Source organism: Callorhinus ursinus, unplaced genomic scaffold (genome assembly GCF_003265705.2).
Source record: "Callorhinus ursinus isolate GAN/ISIS: 27379988/994484 unplaced genomic scaffold, GSC_fseal_2.0 scaffold10, whole genome shotgun sequence".
NCBI lineage: Eukaryota > Metazoa > Chordata > Mammalia > Carnivora > Otariidae > Callorhinus > Callorhinus ursinus.
Window position 1 is genome coordinate 50,759,146 of NW_027397072.1, and position 18,593 is coordinate 50,777,738.

The 18,593-nt window shown below is 42.4% G+C and overlaps 1 protein-coding gene across 5 annotated transcripts in view; it reads left to right on the top strand.

Moving 5' to 3' along the window:
• Positions 1–8,527: 8,527 nt before the first annotated feature.
• Positions 8,528–18,593, top strand: part of EXOC6B (exocyst complex component 6B) — a 606,254-nt gene continuing 596,188 nt past the window's right edge. For all 5 annotated transcript variants that reach the window (XR_012379776.1, XR_012379777.1, XM_025868421.2 and 2 more), the window contains exon 1: positions 8,528–8,750. Coding sequence is in view for 3 of the 5 variants with exons in the window: in XM_025868421.2 (XP_025724206.1) it covers positions 8,638–8,750 (113 nt within the window). In the remaining 2 variants the exon portion in view is untranslated. The remainder of the gene's footprint in view (positions 8,751–18,593) is intronic.

Consider the following 18,593-nt stretch of genomic DNA (forward strand, 5'->3'; position numbering starts at 1 on the left):
AGAGAAAGAGAGCACATGAGAGGGGGGAGGGTCAGAGGGAGAAGCAGACTCCCTGCCGAGCAGGGAACCCGATGGTGGGACTCGATCCTGGGACTGCAGGATCATGACCTGAGCCGAAGGCAGTTGCTTAACCAACTGAGCCACCCAGGTGCCCTGTATCTAGCTTATTTTAGCATTATGTCTTTAGTCAGAAGTCCATTCTTTTTAAGGCTGAATAATATTCACATATATGTAATATATATTACCATATTATATATTATAATATATACACACATACATACAGATGAATGGATATTTGGGTAGTTTCCATCTTTTGGCTATTGTGAATAACGCTATAATGAATACTGGGGTACAAGTATCTGTTCGAGTCCCTGGTTTCAGTTCTTTTGGGTATATACCCAGGAGTGGAATTGCTGGATCATATGATGATTCAGTGCTTAATTTTTTGAGGAACTGCCATACTGGTTTCCACAGTGGCTGCACCCAGTAGTCATTAGTGTTCTAATTTCTCCATATCCACACCAACCCCTTGCTATTTTCTGGGCTTTTTAAAAAATTTTTTGTAATAACTATCCTAATGGGTGAAATAACCTCCATTTTAATTCTGTAAATAACCCCTGTAACTAGCTGGGATTTTTACACACACACAGACACACACATACACAAACACAAACACACACATTTTTATTGTTCTCCACCTATGCTGTAAGCTCTGTAAGAACACGAATTTTTTTTTTTTTTTAAGAGAGGGAGGTGGGGGAATAACAGAGGGAGAAGAAGAGGGAGAGAGAAAAATTTTTTTTAATAAAATCTTTTTTTCTTTTTAAAGATTTTATTCACCTATTTGAGAAAGAGAGAATGAGAGAGCATGAGATGGAAGAGGGTCAGAGGGAGAAGCAGACTCCCCGCTGAGCAGGGAGCCCGATGTGGGACTTGATCCTAGGACTCCAGGATCATGACCTGAGCCGATGGCAGTCGCTTAATCAACTGAGCCACCCAGGCTCCCGGGAGAGAGAAAATCTTAAGAATCTCCACACCCAGTACGCAATCCCATGCGGGGCTTGATCTCAAAACCCTGAGATCATGACCTGAGCCGAAATTGAGTGGGATGCTTAACTGACTGAGCCACCCAGGTGCCCCAGGATGGGGATTTTTGTCTCTCTTGTTACCACTATGTCTCTAGCACCTGAGAGTGCCTAGCAAGCCACAACAACCGTAATGACAGTAGCCACAGTATAATAGCCAACATCGATCCAGCACTTATTATGTGCCAGGCACTGTTTGTTTGTTTTTTTTTAAGATTTTATTTATTTATTTGACAGAGAGAGACAGCGAGAGAGGGAACACAAGCAGGGGGAGTGGGAGAGGGAGAAGCAGGTTTCCCGCAGAGCAGGGAACCCGATGCGGGGCTCGATCCCAGGACCCTGGGACCATGATGCTTAACGACTGAGCCACCCAGGTGCCCCCCAGGCACTGTTTTATAACAATATACCAATCCTAGAAGAGAGGTATTCTTATTACCATTATCATCCTGATTTACAGGTAATTGAGGCTTGGGAAATTTGCACAGGGTTACACAGTGAGTGTCATTGTGGTTGCTCAAAAAATGATTTTGGAATAGAAGAGCAAAGGAATGAATGATGGGGAAGGAGGATTTTAGGAAAATGAGTTGGTAGACTATTATAGAAGTCCCAGCACAGGATGTTAAACCTTAACTTCTGATGGTAGCTGTGGTGCTGGACCAAGGGTGGGGAAATCCAAGACACCGTGGAAGGAGAATCATTGACAAGACTTCATGGTGTAAATGTATATTCAGGAATGTCTCTCTAGGGTACAGGAAAATGAGATTGTCTAGGATGGGCACACGGGTTGTGAGAGGGAGTTTAAGACGGACTTGGGGAGATGAAGGAAAAACTAATCCCAAACACCTGTGATCACACCATATACTTTGGGACTTGGCTGTTTTCAATGGAGCACTTGATTGTATTGTCTTTGTGACGTTTCCTATTTGGTGTAGAGCAGAATAATGTCTTGAGCTTCTACATTGTCTTTCACTCTCCTGATTTCCTTCCCCTATTCCAGGGAGGCAGTCTGGCTTCGGATACCATTGTCTCAGAGCCATTTGCAATAGCAAGACAGAAATGAAAGTAGTCAGAACTCAGGGAAGTCTGAGTTCCTCAGTGGGTTCACCCTAGGGTATCGGGAGAGAGAACATGCCAGTGTCTGAAGGGATAAGGCTGAAGTGGAGAGGCTAAAGGGAGGGAAGAGTTCTCCAAGATTTGGGGGTGATTTAGGGGTTCTCAAGCATGTGGGAACCCTGGCCTGTCCCCTTGGGATGCCCTATGGAAGCGGTGAGACAGGAGAAAGGAATGGCCAATTAATGCACCCCAGATACCAGGGTTACCGACCCCACAATGCTTCCTAAGGGGAAGGGTGGTTTGGAGGCTGTGGACCCCCCCAACCCCCACCCCCCGCCCAGGGCTGGTTCAATGAACATGGTAGCTGAAGAGCACCCCTCGAATGTTGTGCTTCAGGAAAGCCCTCTGGGCCTTTGCCCAAGCCTGGATTGAGACTAAATCTCTGCTCACCAGAAGGTTGAGATAGATTCAGTTTGATTGAAGAGAATTAAAGTAATGCACCATTTCTTGCATTTCCAGTTTATAAAGCAAAATTTATAACTGCTTTGTGTGTGCTAGTTGGCTTCCCTAGATGAGACAAGACACTCTCTAAATGCAGGGATCACTCTTTATTACTCATTTGGTCAATAAAGATTTATTAAGGACCTACTGTATACCAGGCACTGATCTAGATACTGGGTATATTTTAAACAACTCAGACATGGTCCCTGCACCATTAGATTTACAGTGAGGGAGAAAGAAACAAAGAAACAAACAACAAGTATATGGTTATAAGTTGGGATGAGTGCTATGAAGGAAGAGAATGGGGTCTTCATCTTCGCAGCCAAGTTTCTCACCCTAAGCCAGTGCTGTGACCGCAGAGGAACTTAGTGCACTAACTCAGCCCCTGTCTTCCCTCCTCTATGGGAGCAGCACCTTGACCAAATCCCAAGGTCCCTGGCTTTTTTTTTTTTTTAAAGATTTTATTTATATGACAGAGAGAGACACAGCGAGAGAGGGAACACAAGTAGAGGGAGTGGGAGCAGGAGAGGCAGGCTTCCCGCTGAGCAGGGAGCCCGATGTGGGGCTCCAGAACCCCGGGATCACGACCTGAGCCAAAGGCAGACGCTTAACAACTGAGCCACCCAGGTGCCCCCCAAGGTCCCTGGCTTGATCGTTACTTCTCTTATGGCCAGGTCTGCCAGACCTTCCCTTCCCTTTCCCTTTCCCTTTCCCTTTCCCTTTCCCTTTCCCTTTCCCTTTCCCTTTCCCTTTCCCTTTCCCTTTCCCTTTCCTTTCCTTTCCTTTCCTTTCCTCTCCTCTCCTCTCCTCTCCTCTCCTCTCCTCTCCTTTCCTTTCCTCTTTCTTTCTTTCTTTCTTTCTTTCTTTCTTTCTTTCTTTCTTTCTTTCTTTCTTTCTTTCTTTCTTTCTTTCTTTCTTTTCTTTCTTTTTTTCTTCCTTCCTTCCTTCCTTCCTTCCTTCCTTCCTTCCTTCCTTCCTTCCTTCCTTCCTTTCTTTCTTTTTCTTTCTTTCTTCTTTCCTTCTTTCTTTTTTAAGATTTTATTTATTTATTAGAGAGAGAGATTGCTAGAGACAGAGAGAGAGAAGGAGCAGGGGGAGGGTGAGGGGCAGAGGAGAGGGAGAAGCAGACCCCTTGCTGAGCAGGGAGCCCGACGCGGGGCTCCATCCCAGTACCCTAGGATCATGACCTGAGCCAAAGGCAAGTACCCAACCGAGTCACCTAGGCACCCCCTGCCAGATCTTTTCAATGTGGACTTTTAATACTTCAAACACCATGCTCAAGTCATTAGTCACATCAGTCACGTTCTGTTTGTCACTGTCTCTCAGGGGATAACTGACCTAACTCACCTAAGACCTACTAACTCCCATTCATCCTGCAGCCCTCAACAGAAACGTAAATTGTGAAGCCTAAAGTGGTCAAGATTTTGGTGTGTTTGCCGGTCGGTAAGATGGCTGATGTGGCCAGAGGGGGCCAACCCAGGAAGAGCGGTGCGAGATGAAGCCGGGGTGGTCTGGGGGGAAGGTGCACAGGACCATGGTTTAAGTTTGGATTTTGTTCTAAGTGCAATGGGAATGATGTGAGGATTTTAAGCTGAGGAATATCTGTCTAATTTGTATTTTCAGCCATATCCCATAGTGCCAGGTATTTGGGTAAGCGACTATTTGGTTGTTTGATGACTACTTTGCCAAAATGGAGCGGAGAAGCCATCTATGGAGATGGCTTCTTTATGGCTAACAAAGACTGACAAGTTAAAAACCCAAAAGTGCAGGGTTGAAGCCCTTACAAGTTCCCAACCATTTTAAAGTTTATTTATTTATTTATTTGAGAGAGAGAGAGAGCGCACGTGAGAGGAGAGAGGGTTAGAGGGAGAAGCAGACTCCCTGCTGAGCAGGGAGCCCGATGCGGGACTCGATCCTGGAACTCCAGGATCATGACCTGAGCCGAAGGCAGTCGCTTAACCAACTGAGCCACCCAGGTGCCCTCCCAACCATTTTAAAGTGGAGCAGCCCTGTGACGGTCAGGTCCTGGAAAAGTTGACAAGTTGTCCTAATTTCCTCTTGCTTCACTTCTCCCTTCTCCAGTCTGACCAGATCATTGAGGGAGATTTTTTTTTTTTTTAATTCCCTGTGTTTCCTGATTTATGTTGGTGTGTCAGAGATTCCAGGCAGTGTATGTGTAGAGTGAAGTAATGAGCGAAGCTTACCGTTTTCAGGGACTGGCAAATTAGGGTGAGAGATGGCAAGAAAAACTGCTCACACATGAAATGAGGCCTCTGGGCAGAGGAAAGGACCCCCAAAATCATGATTACAGAAGTTGTCTCAGGCAGGGGCCTGTGGACGGGGTCTCAGTTCCTTACTAAGTGCCACGGAAACATGGGTGATGTCAGTGTGATTGTGGCCTCAAGGGTCTGACAGAGCAGGAGGCTGACATCACCGCCCAGGGGACCCAGTGAGCTCAGACTCCAGGGAGGCCTCCTCACAGGCCCTAAAGAGGCTGGAGCAGCAAACGTGACAAAGAGAACCCTGGGGGCTGAGCTGCTTTCATGTGCTGTTCAATGATTGTTCTTCTCCTTCACCCTCCTGCCAGCATGGAATCCTGCCTCAGGACTATGGAGAGAGACAGAAGGAAGGAGCATGATTCTCTGCACCTAGGACAGGTCGGGTCTTACTGGGCCAGCCCTCTGCTGGGGCAAGCCCCTGCCCCCAAGGAGCTCACGGTACAGCTGGAGAGACAGACTTGAACAGTCAAAACAGTCAAAGAAAGTGTATGAGCTTTGAGGTTGGGCCTGGCTACTGACCTCAGTCTGTCAAGCTATTTGCCATCTGACCTTCGGCAAGTTACTGGACCACAACGGGCCTCAGTTTTTCATCATTAAAATGGAGAAAACCATTTTTGTCTCACAGCAGGATGATGGTGAAGCCTGAGTGAGGGAAAGCCTATCCTGGAGCCCCGCAGGCATTTAATGACCAGTAGCGTCATTACTGCTACTGCTCAAGATCACACCGTGTGACGGAAACAAGGTAGAGTCATGTATTAACACGGTAGACCCTTGAACAACATGGCTTTGAACCTTGCAGGTCCACTTCTCTGCGGATGTTTTTCAACACATTTATTAGGAGAGGTCTGCTGTTGTGTGACGATTTGAGAAAACTCTCAGCCAAGCCATGTAATGGTTGATTTGCATTTCCCTGGAGGTAGCTCTGTGAAGAGGTCTTTAAGGTGATTTGGAAGGGGGCTGAGAAATTACATAATCCATGACAGTAACATGGACGCAGATGCGGAGAGACAGAATGATTCGTGTAAGCTCTCACAGTCAATTCACGGCAGTGGAGGGTATGGGTGGGATGGTATGGCCGAATGGTCAGGAAATGGGCAGTACAATCTGATGGACCTCAGTTCAAATATCAGTTTCATCATTTACTAGCTGTGAGACTTGAGGTATTACCTCAGCTTTATAATTTCCCAGCTTTCTCATCTATAAAATGGGATACACAGTATCTACTGCAAAGGATTAATGTAAGAATTCAATGATGTACGTGAAGCACTTACTTTGTGTATTGTGCCTGGCACACAGAAAGTGCTCGATACAGTTTAACTACAGTGCTGGAACTGAATTAAAGGCCCCCTGACTCTTAGTTGAGTGCTTGTCTGGTCATTCCACACTGTCCTAACGTTCTCTCTATTTAGAGGGCATTCACATTAGGCAGGCTGTCTTCACTGTAGCTTTGTACACTCATCACTCCAGACACCCTTGTTGGTAATGTATGAGATTTCTGGATTCTGCGAGAGCTCAGAAAAGCTGCTGACAGCAGCAGAAGCTACTTTAATCACTACTATACATATCTGATCTACATATCAGTCTGCTTCCTGTAATGGACAAAAAGTTTTTTGCTGAGTGAGATGTTAAAATGCATGTCTGAAGGGACCCTCTGTCATGTATTTCAAGAGATCTTTAGAAATATGAAAGGCTCCATACTTTCCCTGCCTCTCCTACATCTGTCTGGGATTGTTTAAGCATGAGTAATTAAATAAAATGAGGACAGCCAGAGATTATCGAGAAACAGACAGGTTTAGCAACTTACTCAGTTCTTGGCAAACACCAGGACTTGTAACTCATTCTCCTCACTGTTGGTTTGTTTATTTTTAAAATGTGTTTTCAGTTAATAACTACTATTTTTATTGAAAAAAGCAGTATATGCACAAGGGAAAGAATTCCAAAAGTGCATACATAATTAAAAATGACCTTTCTCTTACTTCAGGTCCCTTCCTTCCAATCCTGCTTCTGGCTGCCACTACTGTTAACAATTTCTTGGCTATCTATATATATATTTTTAAGATTTATTTATTTATTTAAGAGAGAGAGAGAGAGAGAGAGAGAGAGAGAGAGAGCATGAACGGGAGGGGCTGAGGGAGAGGGAAAGAGAATCTCAAGCAGACTCTATGCTGAGCCTAAAGCCCAATGTGGGGCTCGATCCCAGGACCCTGAGATCATGACCTCAGCCAAAAGCAAGAGTCAGACGCTTAGCCACCCAGGCGCCCCTTGGGTATCTTTTCAGAAATATTCTATGTTATATTTCAAGTATATATAAGCATATATATAAATATTCTTTAAAAAAACAAATGAAAACATATTCTGTATACTGTTTCATGCCTTGCTTTTTCCCGCTCAACCCTACAATTTGGAGATGGTTTCGTATCTGAATATAGAGTGTTTTCTTTTTCTCTTTAATGATTGTGTAATAAATAATCCATGGTATGTGGCTGGAGCAGAAATGATTTACCTTCAACTTCCAGTTTGGTTCTTACACGCCTTTTTGTTGATGGCAAATTATTCTCCCAGTCACTCTGAACCAACCTTGGAGGGATACCCAAGGTCCTCCATTCCCATATCTAGTAAGTCATGCCAATTCTGCTTTTTTCCATTTCTCCATTCTCTTTCATTCTCATTGCTCCTTTCCTGGTTTAGGCCTTAAAATTCTTATAGCGTTCAGCCATCTCCAAATTTTCTATCTCTGCAGATGTCAGATACTTGCTCTTGGTCAAGTTTTATGCCAAGGTTCTGATTGTGTCACTCTTAAAAACCTCCAGTGGATTTCCATTCTCTGTATTATGTAAAAACTCAAGCAGTGATCAATAAATATGATTTTGAAATTCTAATTTGGGGAAATGCAAATGCCTGGATCAGAAAGTCTAGATGGTTTAGGACCTTTAGTCTGCATTAAAAAAACGTTTCCAAGTGCTTCTGATGCAGTCAGTTGTTGGACCAGTGGAACCATTAGAATCAAATACAAATTTCTCAGCCCAGTATTTCTCTTCAGGGTACCTTTGCAGCCCCATCTTTTACTACTACTTCTCTACACGCCAGCGCATATGAAGTTTTTGTTGGCTTTCTGGACGCTCCTAACACCTTCCAATCACACCTTTTAAACTACCAGGCCCAGTCTTTCTATGAATCCTTCACAGCCAGAAGTGATCCCTGAACTCTGTTCTCAGAACTGGCTCACAGCCACATTCTGTCTTATTTCTTAGTTTGGGGATTCTCCAGCTTTCTCCCCCTGAGAGCTTGGAAGATCACTATCTGCAGAAACCCAGTTTGTCCTTTCTTATTTTTTGCGTGTACAGAGCCTTGTGCACTTTGTGGCAAGGGTCTTAAACAAGAATTTGTGGAATCAGTGCCATTGCCTGACTTGGTTACCGTTGCACATGCGGTGTCGTTAACTGTTCCTGGCTTATAGTGATGTTTTCTACACGCATTTGTGGATTCAAAAAATAAATGAGCAGGACCCAGTCGGTCATTGCCCAGAGAACTACAGGTCCCAGCAGGCGTTGCGCGGAACGTCGGCGGACGCGGTGATGCAAGGGGGCGTGCCGAGCCCGAGGGAGGGGTTGTCCTGCGGGTAGCCGGAGGCTGGGGAGGCTCTGGAACCCAGGGTGAGAGAGGGAGCGAAAGGTGAGGGGAGCTGAAGGAGGGGACGCGCTGCCGGGCGCCCCCAGTCTATGGAGCGGGGTAAGATGGCGGAGGCGGAGAGCCTGGAGACAGCCGCGGAGCACGAGCGGATCCTGCGAGAGATCGAGAGCACCGACACGGCCTGCATCGGGCCCACCCTCAGGTACCCCGGGGACCGGGGCAACCGATGGGCGGGCACGGGCGGGACAGGGGCCAGGCTCCTTTAGGGCTGTGCGCTCGGCCGGCCGCCCGCAGCGCCAGCAACGGCCCCTCCCTTCGAGTATCCCAGCGAGCGACCTCCACCCTCGGCGAGGCGGGTCTCCCTCCACAGCCCGGACATGGGTCCCTCCTCGACCGCCGGCGCCCACCTTCCAGTTACTCTGGAGGCTCCTCTTGCCTTCCTCCAGGCTGGGGCAGTCTTGGTTCTCCTTCCGAGGCTAGCACGGAGCTGGGCGACTAGAGCGCGCCCGGCAGATGGTGGCTCTTAGCAGATTTTCCCCTTGGGGACATCACCCTTCCCCTCCGACTCAAACCCCATCCTGTCCTAGACATAAGTCCTGCTTAACAGACAAAACAAATTCACCCACGGTCTGATGATCGGAAGTTAAACTCGTGCCTCCTTAAAATCACAGCCACTTCTCAGAAACGAGTTTCTGAAAATCTTAGGCCTGGAAGGAAGGAAGTTTCCAACCCGCGCCCCTCTCCTGGGACCGGGTACTTGCTGAACCCTGTTAGTAGGAAGACCTTTTCCAAAGGTGCAGCCTCATGGTAGTCTCATCGTTGAGAAAAAGTTATTACCCCTTCTGCCTACCCCCTTATACTCTTACTTTGCTCCCTCACCCCCATTTTATTTGTAGATGTCAAAACAAACCTCCACCTACCTCAACTTCGTGTATTTATCAAAACTCAGGCACCACTTACTATGTACAGTGCAAGACATTGTATTAAGCAATTTACAAATGAAACTTATTTCAATCGCAGAACAATCCTTTTAGGTGGGTATTATTATTCCCCTCATTTTACAGATGAGGCACAGAGATGTTAAGTGACTTGCCCAAGGTCACACAGAAAGTGGGGGAGTGATGTTTCCTCCTCAGGCTGCCTGGATCCAGGGTCTGCATTCTTAATCTCTGTTATGTCTCAGTTGGTGATTATCATCTCTCTGTACGTCCTGTTAATTACTCACCAAATTCAATTTCGAGTCACCTTTCCCTTTCCCCTCTGTTTACTAGTGCCCTGGAACTAACTCATCTTCATTCTTTCTGTTGTACCTCCTGATCTCCATGCAGTCAGTAGATAGATAATTCTCCTACCCACCTTGTGCAGTCTTGGGACACTGTTCCTCCCTTCAAAAAAGGAGTTATTACTCACTACTTTTTTTTTTCCCCCATAGGGAGAGTTGCCTTATGAAAGAGTGTTTGAATGAAGGAGGAGCAGGCTGGAGGCTTTATTCCTCATCTCCACCTACACATCTTTCGTCTCTCGGGCACATTGTTAGCCTACTTCCCTCTGTGCCCTCTCTGGTCATGACCATCCTGAGTAGTCTGCCTTTGTCCCTTTATTGTATTGGGATCATGACCGTCATACTCCTTTCTTTTCCCATTTTCTTGAGCTCTAAAGGGTGAATGATCCTTATTTCATTATCTTTTATAAAAACTACAGACTACTTACTAGTAGTCTAAGTGCATTATTAATGGTTATTAACATTGGGTTTTTATAGCACAAAATGTTACTGGAGTTACTGAGGTTGCTGTTTCAGTATTTTACTAAGAAATTTGGCTACTGAGCTGCAGTTCGCAGCCAAGCAAAGTTCCCACTAGAGCAGTTGGGATTACCAGTTTTTAGGAAAGATTCTTTTTTTTTTAAAAAGATTTTATTTATTTATTTGGGAGAGAGAGGAGATAGAGAGAGCATGAGAGGGGGAGGGTCAGAGGGAGAAGCAGACTCCTTGCTCAGCAGGGAGCCCGACCGGGGACTCGATCCCAGGACTCCAGGATCATGAGCTGAAGGCAGTTGCTTGACCAACTGAGCTACCCAGGCGCCCCAGGAAGGATTCTTTATCAGAACACCATCAATATTGTCTTGAGTTGGTTGTGGTTTTCAATTGCTATCGTTCTTGGTTTATATGATAAGTGACTTCAATTTAGTGTTATCAGTGTAGTTTGTTGTGATTTATTATGTTAACCCTCCATTGAATCATAATGCATATCTGTTCAACTGAATTTTGGCTTATAATTTTCTAGTGTCTTGACTTAGGATATATGCATTATGGTTAAAATATGTTACCCATTCTCCCTAAAATTTGCTTCATTGTTGTCACCGAGTTCTTTTTTCCCTAGAAGGTGGGGTTTTGTAGGGGTAGGTAGATTATGGGATCTTTTGCCCTAAGGGGACATGGTTAAAAAAAAAAAGGGTTTGAGAACTACTGCCCTATCCTACCAGTTTTAATTGCTTTTCTTGACTCCCTGGATCATTATTAGGGGCTCTTAATTTTTGGCCTCATCCTGTGTTTAGCAGGTAACCCTAAATCTTACTATCATCCCCAAGATTCAAGCACTTGAACATCCTGTAATGCAAGTACTAGTGCCCACTGTTTTGGTCTTCCGTCTGGGTGGTTTCTGCCCATATTCATAGGGGATGATCTCACCGTTTTCCCTTATCCCATTCAGAGGCAGCAGCTTGCGCAGACTTGATGTTTCAGAGCCCACGCCTTACCCTGGATGCCCCTCCATCATTATTATCCCCTCTGTTTTTCCATCACAGTCATTACATAGGTTTGATTAAGGCATTAGGCTCTCTTCCTTAACTTTCCCCTCAACTGTAAATCTCAAATTCCTCTACCGCTCTTCATAGTCCTTTCTATTTCTTCCATCTTTTGAAGTAGCATTTCTAAAGCACCAGATTCTTAGCTGTTCCTGAGCTGGGTTTTGTAACTGAGGAGGAACTAAAGAAGAGAACAGTAAGTTGTGGTAAATGTAAGAGTAGTATACCCATCCCCACAATATCTGCTCTTATTGCCTAACCAGTCTTTCCTTTGCCGGCTGTTGCTTGTGCATCATTACTTGCTTTCTTTCCCTTCTGGGATACCAAATTAGTCTTCCAGTCTTACCCCTTTTTGTTTGAGGAGCCACAGTGGCTTGACTTTTTCATTGTATAGCTCTCCTTATTTTAATCTTGAACAGTGCATGCAATGGTAGTCAATTGCCATATATCAAAACGGAGTGCCTCTCCTGTTTCACTGTATTCTGAAAGGCCCAAGCATATCCACGCATATAGAGGCTGTTGCCTAACAAATTCTTTTGGGAAAGCAGCCATCTCTTTCTTCTCTGTCTTCATCTTAAAAATTATTTTGTTAGCTGCAAGTCCTAACTTTGCAGATGAGGAAAGAGACCCATAAGATATTAGGGCCTGTCTTTTTTTTTAATTTTTATTTTTAATTTCTTTTTGAAAAAGATTTATTTATTTATTTGAGAGAGAACGCATGCATGAGCAGGCGGTGGCAGAGGGAGAGAAACTCAGGCAGACTCTGTGCTGAGTGCTAAGCCCATCACGGAGCTCGATCTCACAACCGAGATCATGACCTGAGCCGAAATCAAGAGTTGGACACTCAATCGACTGCGCTACCCATGCACCCCAGGGCCTGTCTTGTTTTTAAAATAATATTGATTCTTGCTCTGTAATGCTAATACTAAAATATTGATCAGAAATCACTCATGAACAATAGCTCCATATTTTCATTTTTCAAATCCCATCACTTATTTCTGGTCTTTCATATCACTATTCAAATAGTAGAAGTCATTTCCTCATTTTGCTCTTTGGGTACTAGCAATTAACATTCAGTCTTTTATGCTATTGAAGACTTTGTTTTTAAGTTTTTAAATTTAACAGTGAAATATACAGCCTTTAAAAATATAGCTTTATTGAGGGGTGCCTGGGTGGCTCAGTTGGTTAAGTGACTGCCTTCGGCTCAGGTCATGGTCTTGGAGTCCTGGGATCAAGCCCCGCATTGGGCTCCCTGCTCAGTAGGGAGTCTGCTTCTCCCTCTGACCTTCCTCCCTCTCATGCTCTCTGTTTCTCATTCTCTCTCTCTCAAATAAATGAATAAAATCTTAAAAATAATAAAAGATAAAATTCTTAAAAAAATATAGCTTTATTGAGATATAATTAATACACCAAACAGTTCACCCCCTTAAAGTATATAATTCACTGGTTTTTAGTATATTCACAGAATTGTATAACCATTACCATAATTTAATTTGAGAATATTTTTGTCACTTCAGCATCCATTAGTAGTCTACTCCCCAGGTAATCACAACTTTCTGTCTTTATGCAGTTGCCTCTTTTGGACATTTCATATAAACGGAACTGTACAGTGTGGGGTTGTGTGTGTGTGTGTGTGTGTGTGTGTGTGTGTGTTTGACTTAGCATAATATTTTCAGGGCTCATCCATGTGGTCGCTTGTGTCAGTACTTCAATTCTTTTTATTGTTGTGTAGTATTCCATTGTATGGATATACCACATTTTATTTATTCATGAGTTGATTGACATTTGGGTTGTTACCATTTGGGGTTGTTAGAACACTGCTTCTATGAACATGATTGTACTAATTTTTGTGTGGACATATGTATTCATTTCTCTTGGGTATACACATAGGAGTAGAATTTCTAGGTAAGCAACCAGTTTCCATCTAGCATGGAGCCCACTACGGGCTCGGTCTCATGACCCTGAGATCATGTCCTGAGGTGAAACCAAGAGTTGAACGCTTAACCAACTGAGCCACCCAGGCGCCCCTGCCAAACTGTTTTCTAAAATGTCAGCACCATTTTACGTTCCCACCAGCAATGCGTGAGGGTTCCACTTTCTCCACATTCTTGTCATCACTGCTTATGATTTTTTTTTTTAATATTACCTATCTTAGTGGGTTTGAAGCTGCAATTCACTGTAGTGTTGATTTGCATTTCTCTAATGGCTAATCTTTTCACGTGCTTATTAGTCATTTGTTTATCTTCTTTGGAGAAAAGTCTATTCAGATCCTTTGCTCAATTTTTAATTGGGTTGTCTTTCTATTGTTGAGTTGTAGGAGTTCTTTACATATTCTGGATATAAGTCTCTTACCTGATATATGATTTGCAAATCCTTTCTTCCATTCTGTGAGTTGTTTTTTCATTTTCTTGATGGTATCATTTTCTGCACAGAAGTTTAATTTTTTGTAGTCCAGTCTGTCTTAAAAATATTTTTTTTGCTTGTGCTTTCCTTTTAGACTGTTGCTTTATATATTTTGTTGTTACAAACCTGTACTATTGGTGTAGGGACGGTTTTTTATCTTGCTTATTTAACTAAGTTGTTTGTAAAGCTGTCTCTTACAGAAAACAAATTGGGATGTTTTCAATTGCTGTTTTGTGCAATGTCATTTGATAATTAAATATAGGGATCTGTTTTCTGCATTTATTACTTTTGTGCCTTTGGCCACATGGCTTTGTTTTCCATCCTCTGCGTCCTCTATTACCTAAGTTGTACAGAAACCAGTTAAGCAGAATCCTTGGTTCATGACGTTGTCATTATTGGCACATGCGTGGACCTCTTTAAGCTATTAATTATTTTTATAAGGAACTTAGCACTTGAGTGGGCAAATTTTTCTTTTCTGTTAAAATGGGGATGATACCATGTACGTTATAGGAACAGTATTTAAAAAAAAGAGACAAAGCATTCTTCACGGTACCTGCTGTGTAGTAGTTACTCAGTGTGAGTCGTCTTCTGCCCTGTTACCTTTGAGTTTGCTCTGTGGACTTAAGTATTTCTGTTTTGGGAGTTATGTTGGTTTAGTGGTTCTTCACCTTTTTTTTTTGTTTTTGTTTTTTTCTTTACTCACCTATTTGAGGGATATAATATTCATCAGTAGTCAGACCCATCAAATAATTATTTTGGGATGGAGTGGAGAATGGAGGAGATTAGGACACAGTTATAAAAGCCCCTCCAGTGATTCTGATATAATCCTCCTTGACAATCAAGGAAGGGAAAGAAATGATCTCTCATTGCTGATTGCTTATTTTTAATAAGAGCTACCCCTTTTTTTAAAAAAGATTTTATTTATTTACTTGAAAGAGAGAGATAGAGAGCACAAGTAGGCAGAGCTGCAGGCATAGGGAGAAGGAGAAGCAAGCTCTCTGCTGAGCAGCCTGAGGCGGGGCTCACCCTGGGATCATGACTTGAGCCGAAGGCAGCCGCTTAACTGACTGAGCCACCCAGGCGCCCCAATAATAGCTCCCTTTTAAAAGTAACATTTTTATATTTTAATTCTGTTACATGACTTTCAAAAAGAAGAAACAGACCACAAAAACTTAATCCTACCACCCTGTCAAAACTCTTATATTTGCATACTTTTTAACTTTTTCTGTATGCGTTTTATTACATTAGGTATTAGAAGAGTGCTATACTCTATGTACTATGTTATACACAGGTTCATACATTGTTATATGTTATACAGCTAAATTGTTTTAGTGGCTTTATCCATGAATTTATTCATTCAACAAATATTTATTGAGCAACTTTTATGCACCAGATATTCTTCTCAACTCTGGGGTACAGCAGGGAGCAAAACAGACAAGTTCCTGCCTTTATGGACCTTAACATTCTTGTGGAACACTCACAGAATAAACAAGCAAACAGATGCATAAAGTAACGGTTGGGTATTGTTTTCGATTAGCTGTTTAGAAAAAGTTGCTCTGGCAAAGGTTTGACTAGAGTGAAGGAGCAAGCCATGTGACTCTCCAGAAGTCTTTTCCAGACAGAGGGCACAGTTAAATGTGAAAGCCCTTAGGAGAAGCATGATGGTGGGAGGCAATGGTAGGAGATCAGTCTGGGTCCAGATCATGTAGACTAAGAAAGAGGTACAGGAGCGTTTTGAGCAGCAGAGTGACATGCTCTTGGTGCTATGTGGAGATGGAGTAAGAGAGGAAAGAGGGAAGTCAGTCAAGGGGTATTTGCAGTAATGAGAGGCAAGAGGTGGCTGTGGCATGCAATAAAGTGTTGGGAGGAGGTGATAAGAAGTAACTGGATTTAAAATATATTTTGAAGGTAGAGCCAAGAGGGGTGGGGGGGACCAGGTAACTGGGTAATAGACATTAAGGAGGGCACATGATGTAATGAGCACTGGGTGTTACAGAAGACTGATGAATCACTGACCTCTACCTCTGAAACCAATAATACATTATATTGTTAATTTAATTTAATAAAAATAAATAAATAAAAAAAGAAAGTAGAGCCAAAATGTTGGATTAATTATGAGGGTTAAAGAAAAAGAATCAAGGATGATTCCAAGGCTCTTGCTTAAATAACTAGGTGAGTGTGGTTGCCATTTATTGAGATAGGGAGTAAAGGATGAGGAACTTCATTTTTTTAAAAGATTTTATTTTATTTATTTATTTATTTGAGAGAGAGAGAGAGCACAAGAGGGGGTAGGGTCAGAGGGAGAAGCAGACTGCCTGCCGAGCAGGGAGCCCAATGAGGGACTTGATCCCGGGACTCCGGGATCATGACCTGAGCCAAAGGCAGTCGCTTAACCAACTGAGCCACCCAGGTGCCCGGAACTTTATTTTTCTTCATAGCACTTAAACTCCTGCTTAACACATAGGCTTCTCCATTAAAATCGATTTTCCAGGTGGGGAGAGATTTTGTTTCTTTTGTTTGCTGCTGTATCTTGGGAACCTGAAAGAGTGCCTGATGTACAGTGGGTGCTCCATAAATATTTATTGAATGAATAGAATACAAGAATTGTACCACAAACTGTTAATTATCTGGGGGTTGATAAACTGATTTGTAGATTAACTGTCTTAAAAAATATGACCAGGCTATTGAGAAAAAATAAAACTGAACATCTGGAAAACTTCAACATATGAGATGTGTTTATTTTTTAGAATTACATATAATTTTATAGTTCCTCTTTTTCTTCAGCAATCAAAAATGTAATCTAAAATAATTGGTCCCTAAAACCTGTTTAGTATTTTGTGTTGTGTTGTTAAAAGTTTGCAAATTTAAGTATGATAAATCTAGTGATTAAAATATTATAATCTAAGTGCACATTGTACAAATAAAGCTTAACATTCAGAAAAATAGAATTGTACATTTGGGGAGAAGGGGGTAGGTAGCATTAAATAAGTTTCATTACCATATGGAGTAGGAGAATGACTTTTTGTGGTTTGATAAAGAGAAGTTAGGTTTTATTTTAATAATGTCATTGAATTGTTAAGCAAATTGGAAAAATGAAAAACTGAAAAAGCTGTCTTGTTAGCTGATAAGACAGTACTGATTTGGTTCAGTTAGCAACGGACTCTGTGTCTGATTTTTTTGAGCTAAATAAACAAATTTTCATTGAAGTTCTTCCAGTGGAAGGTTATTTGATGTGTCATCTGATTATTTAGATTCAAACCACACAAACACTAATAGTCAGATGTTAAATGGGAGGATAGTATTTGGCAGTCATTCCTTTGGTGAATATCAAGAGTTTATTAGTTATCAGATCCAATATATAATGCTGGTGAAACTGATCTCCTGGAAATATAATGTTGAAAATAAAAAAATGAATAGATGAATTATCTTTATTTGTCTGGATTTGAAATATTTTATTTAATTTTTCTTCCCATTCCCCCTATTTCCCCATTTTATTAGTTTGTTGTTTATTCTTCTATTGTGTTCTTCATGCAAATATAAGCATTTATAATTTTATTTTCTCCCCTTTTCATACAATAAGTTAATACGCTGTATATACAGTTCTGCAGCTCATCAATATATTTTGGAGAGCTGATCATACCTGTATTTAGAGGTTTTCCTTGTTTTTAACAGCTACATAATATTCCATTGTGTGAATCTACCATGGTCTATTCAGCCAGTCCCCTATTTCTGTATAGTGGGGTTATTTCTTGTCTTTTGCTGGACAAAATAATGCAGCAATGATTAACCTTGAACATTTGTCATTTCTTCTTTCTTTCTTTCTCTTTTTTTTTTAGATTATGTGTGGGTGTGTGAAGGGAGGGGAGAGGCAGAGGGAGAGGGCACCCCCATTTGTTATTTCTTATTGTACTTTTCATACTTTATACTTTAGGGTAGATCCCCAGATGAGTGATTGCTGGGGCGAGGGTAGGGAGTGGTGTGCCTGGGTGGCTCACTTGGTTAAGCGTCTGACTTTGGCTCAGGTCATGGTCTCAGGGTCCTCTCCTGCCCCTTTTGCCCCTCCCCCGGCTTATGCTTGCTTTCTCTCTCTCTCTCAAATAAATAAAGTCTTAAAAAAATTCTTTCAAAAAAAAGAGTGCTTGCTGGCTAAACTGGTGAATCTATATGTAATTTGGTATGTATTACACTCTTTTTTTTTTAAAAGATTTTATTTATTTATTAGAGAGAGAGAATGAGAGATAGAGAGCACGAGAAGAAAGAGGGTCAGAGGGAGAAGCAGACTCCCCGCCAAGCAGGGAGCCCGATGCGGGACTCGATCCTGGGACTCCAGGATCATGGCCTGAGCCGAAGGCAGTCGCTTAACCAACTGAGCCACCCAGGTGCCCTGAATTACACTCTTTAGAGGTTGGACTATTTTGCTCTCCCTCTAGTGGTCTATGATATTGCTCATTTCTCCATAGTTCTTTCCACAAAGAGTGTATTAGACTTGATTTTTTGCCAATATGATAAATGTTAAATGGTATTTCAGTGTAGTTTTCATTTGTACTTCTATGAGTGAGGCTGAACATCTCTTCTATGTTTAAAGGTTTTTTTGTATTATCTGTGTGTGTGTGTACTGTCTCTATCCTTTGCTTATTTTTCTGTAAAGTTGATATTTTTCTTTGATTTCACAGCATCAGTAAAGAACCTTTTGTTGTTATGCTTTGCTTAAATACACCAGGAGTATACAGAACGCAGTAAATTTTGATTACGAAAACAAAGAAACCATTGTTTTTTAAGGAACGAAAGCCTCAAACTTGCCTTTTCATTTTAGTTGCAAGGGGATATGAATAAGCAGACA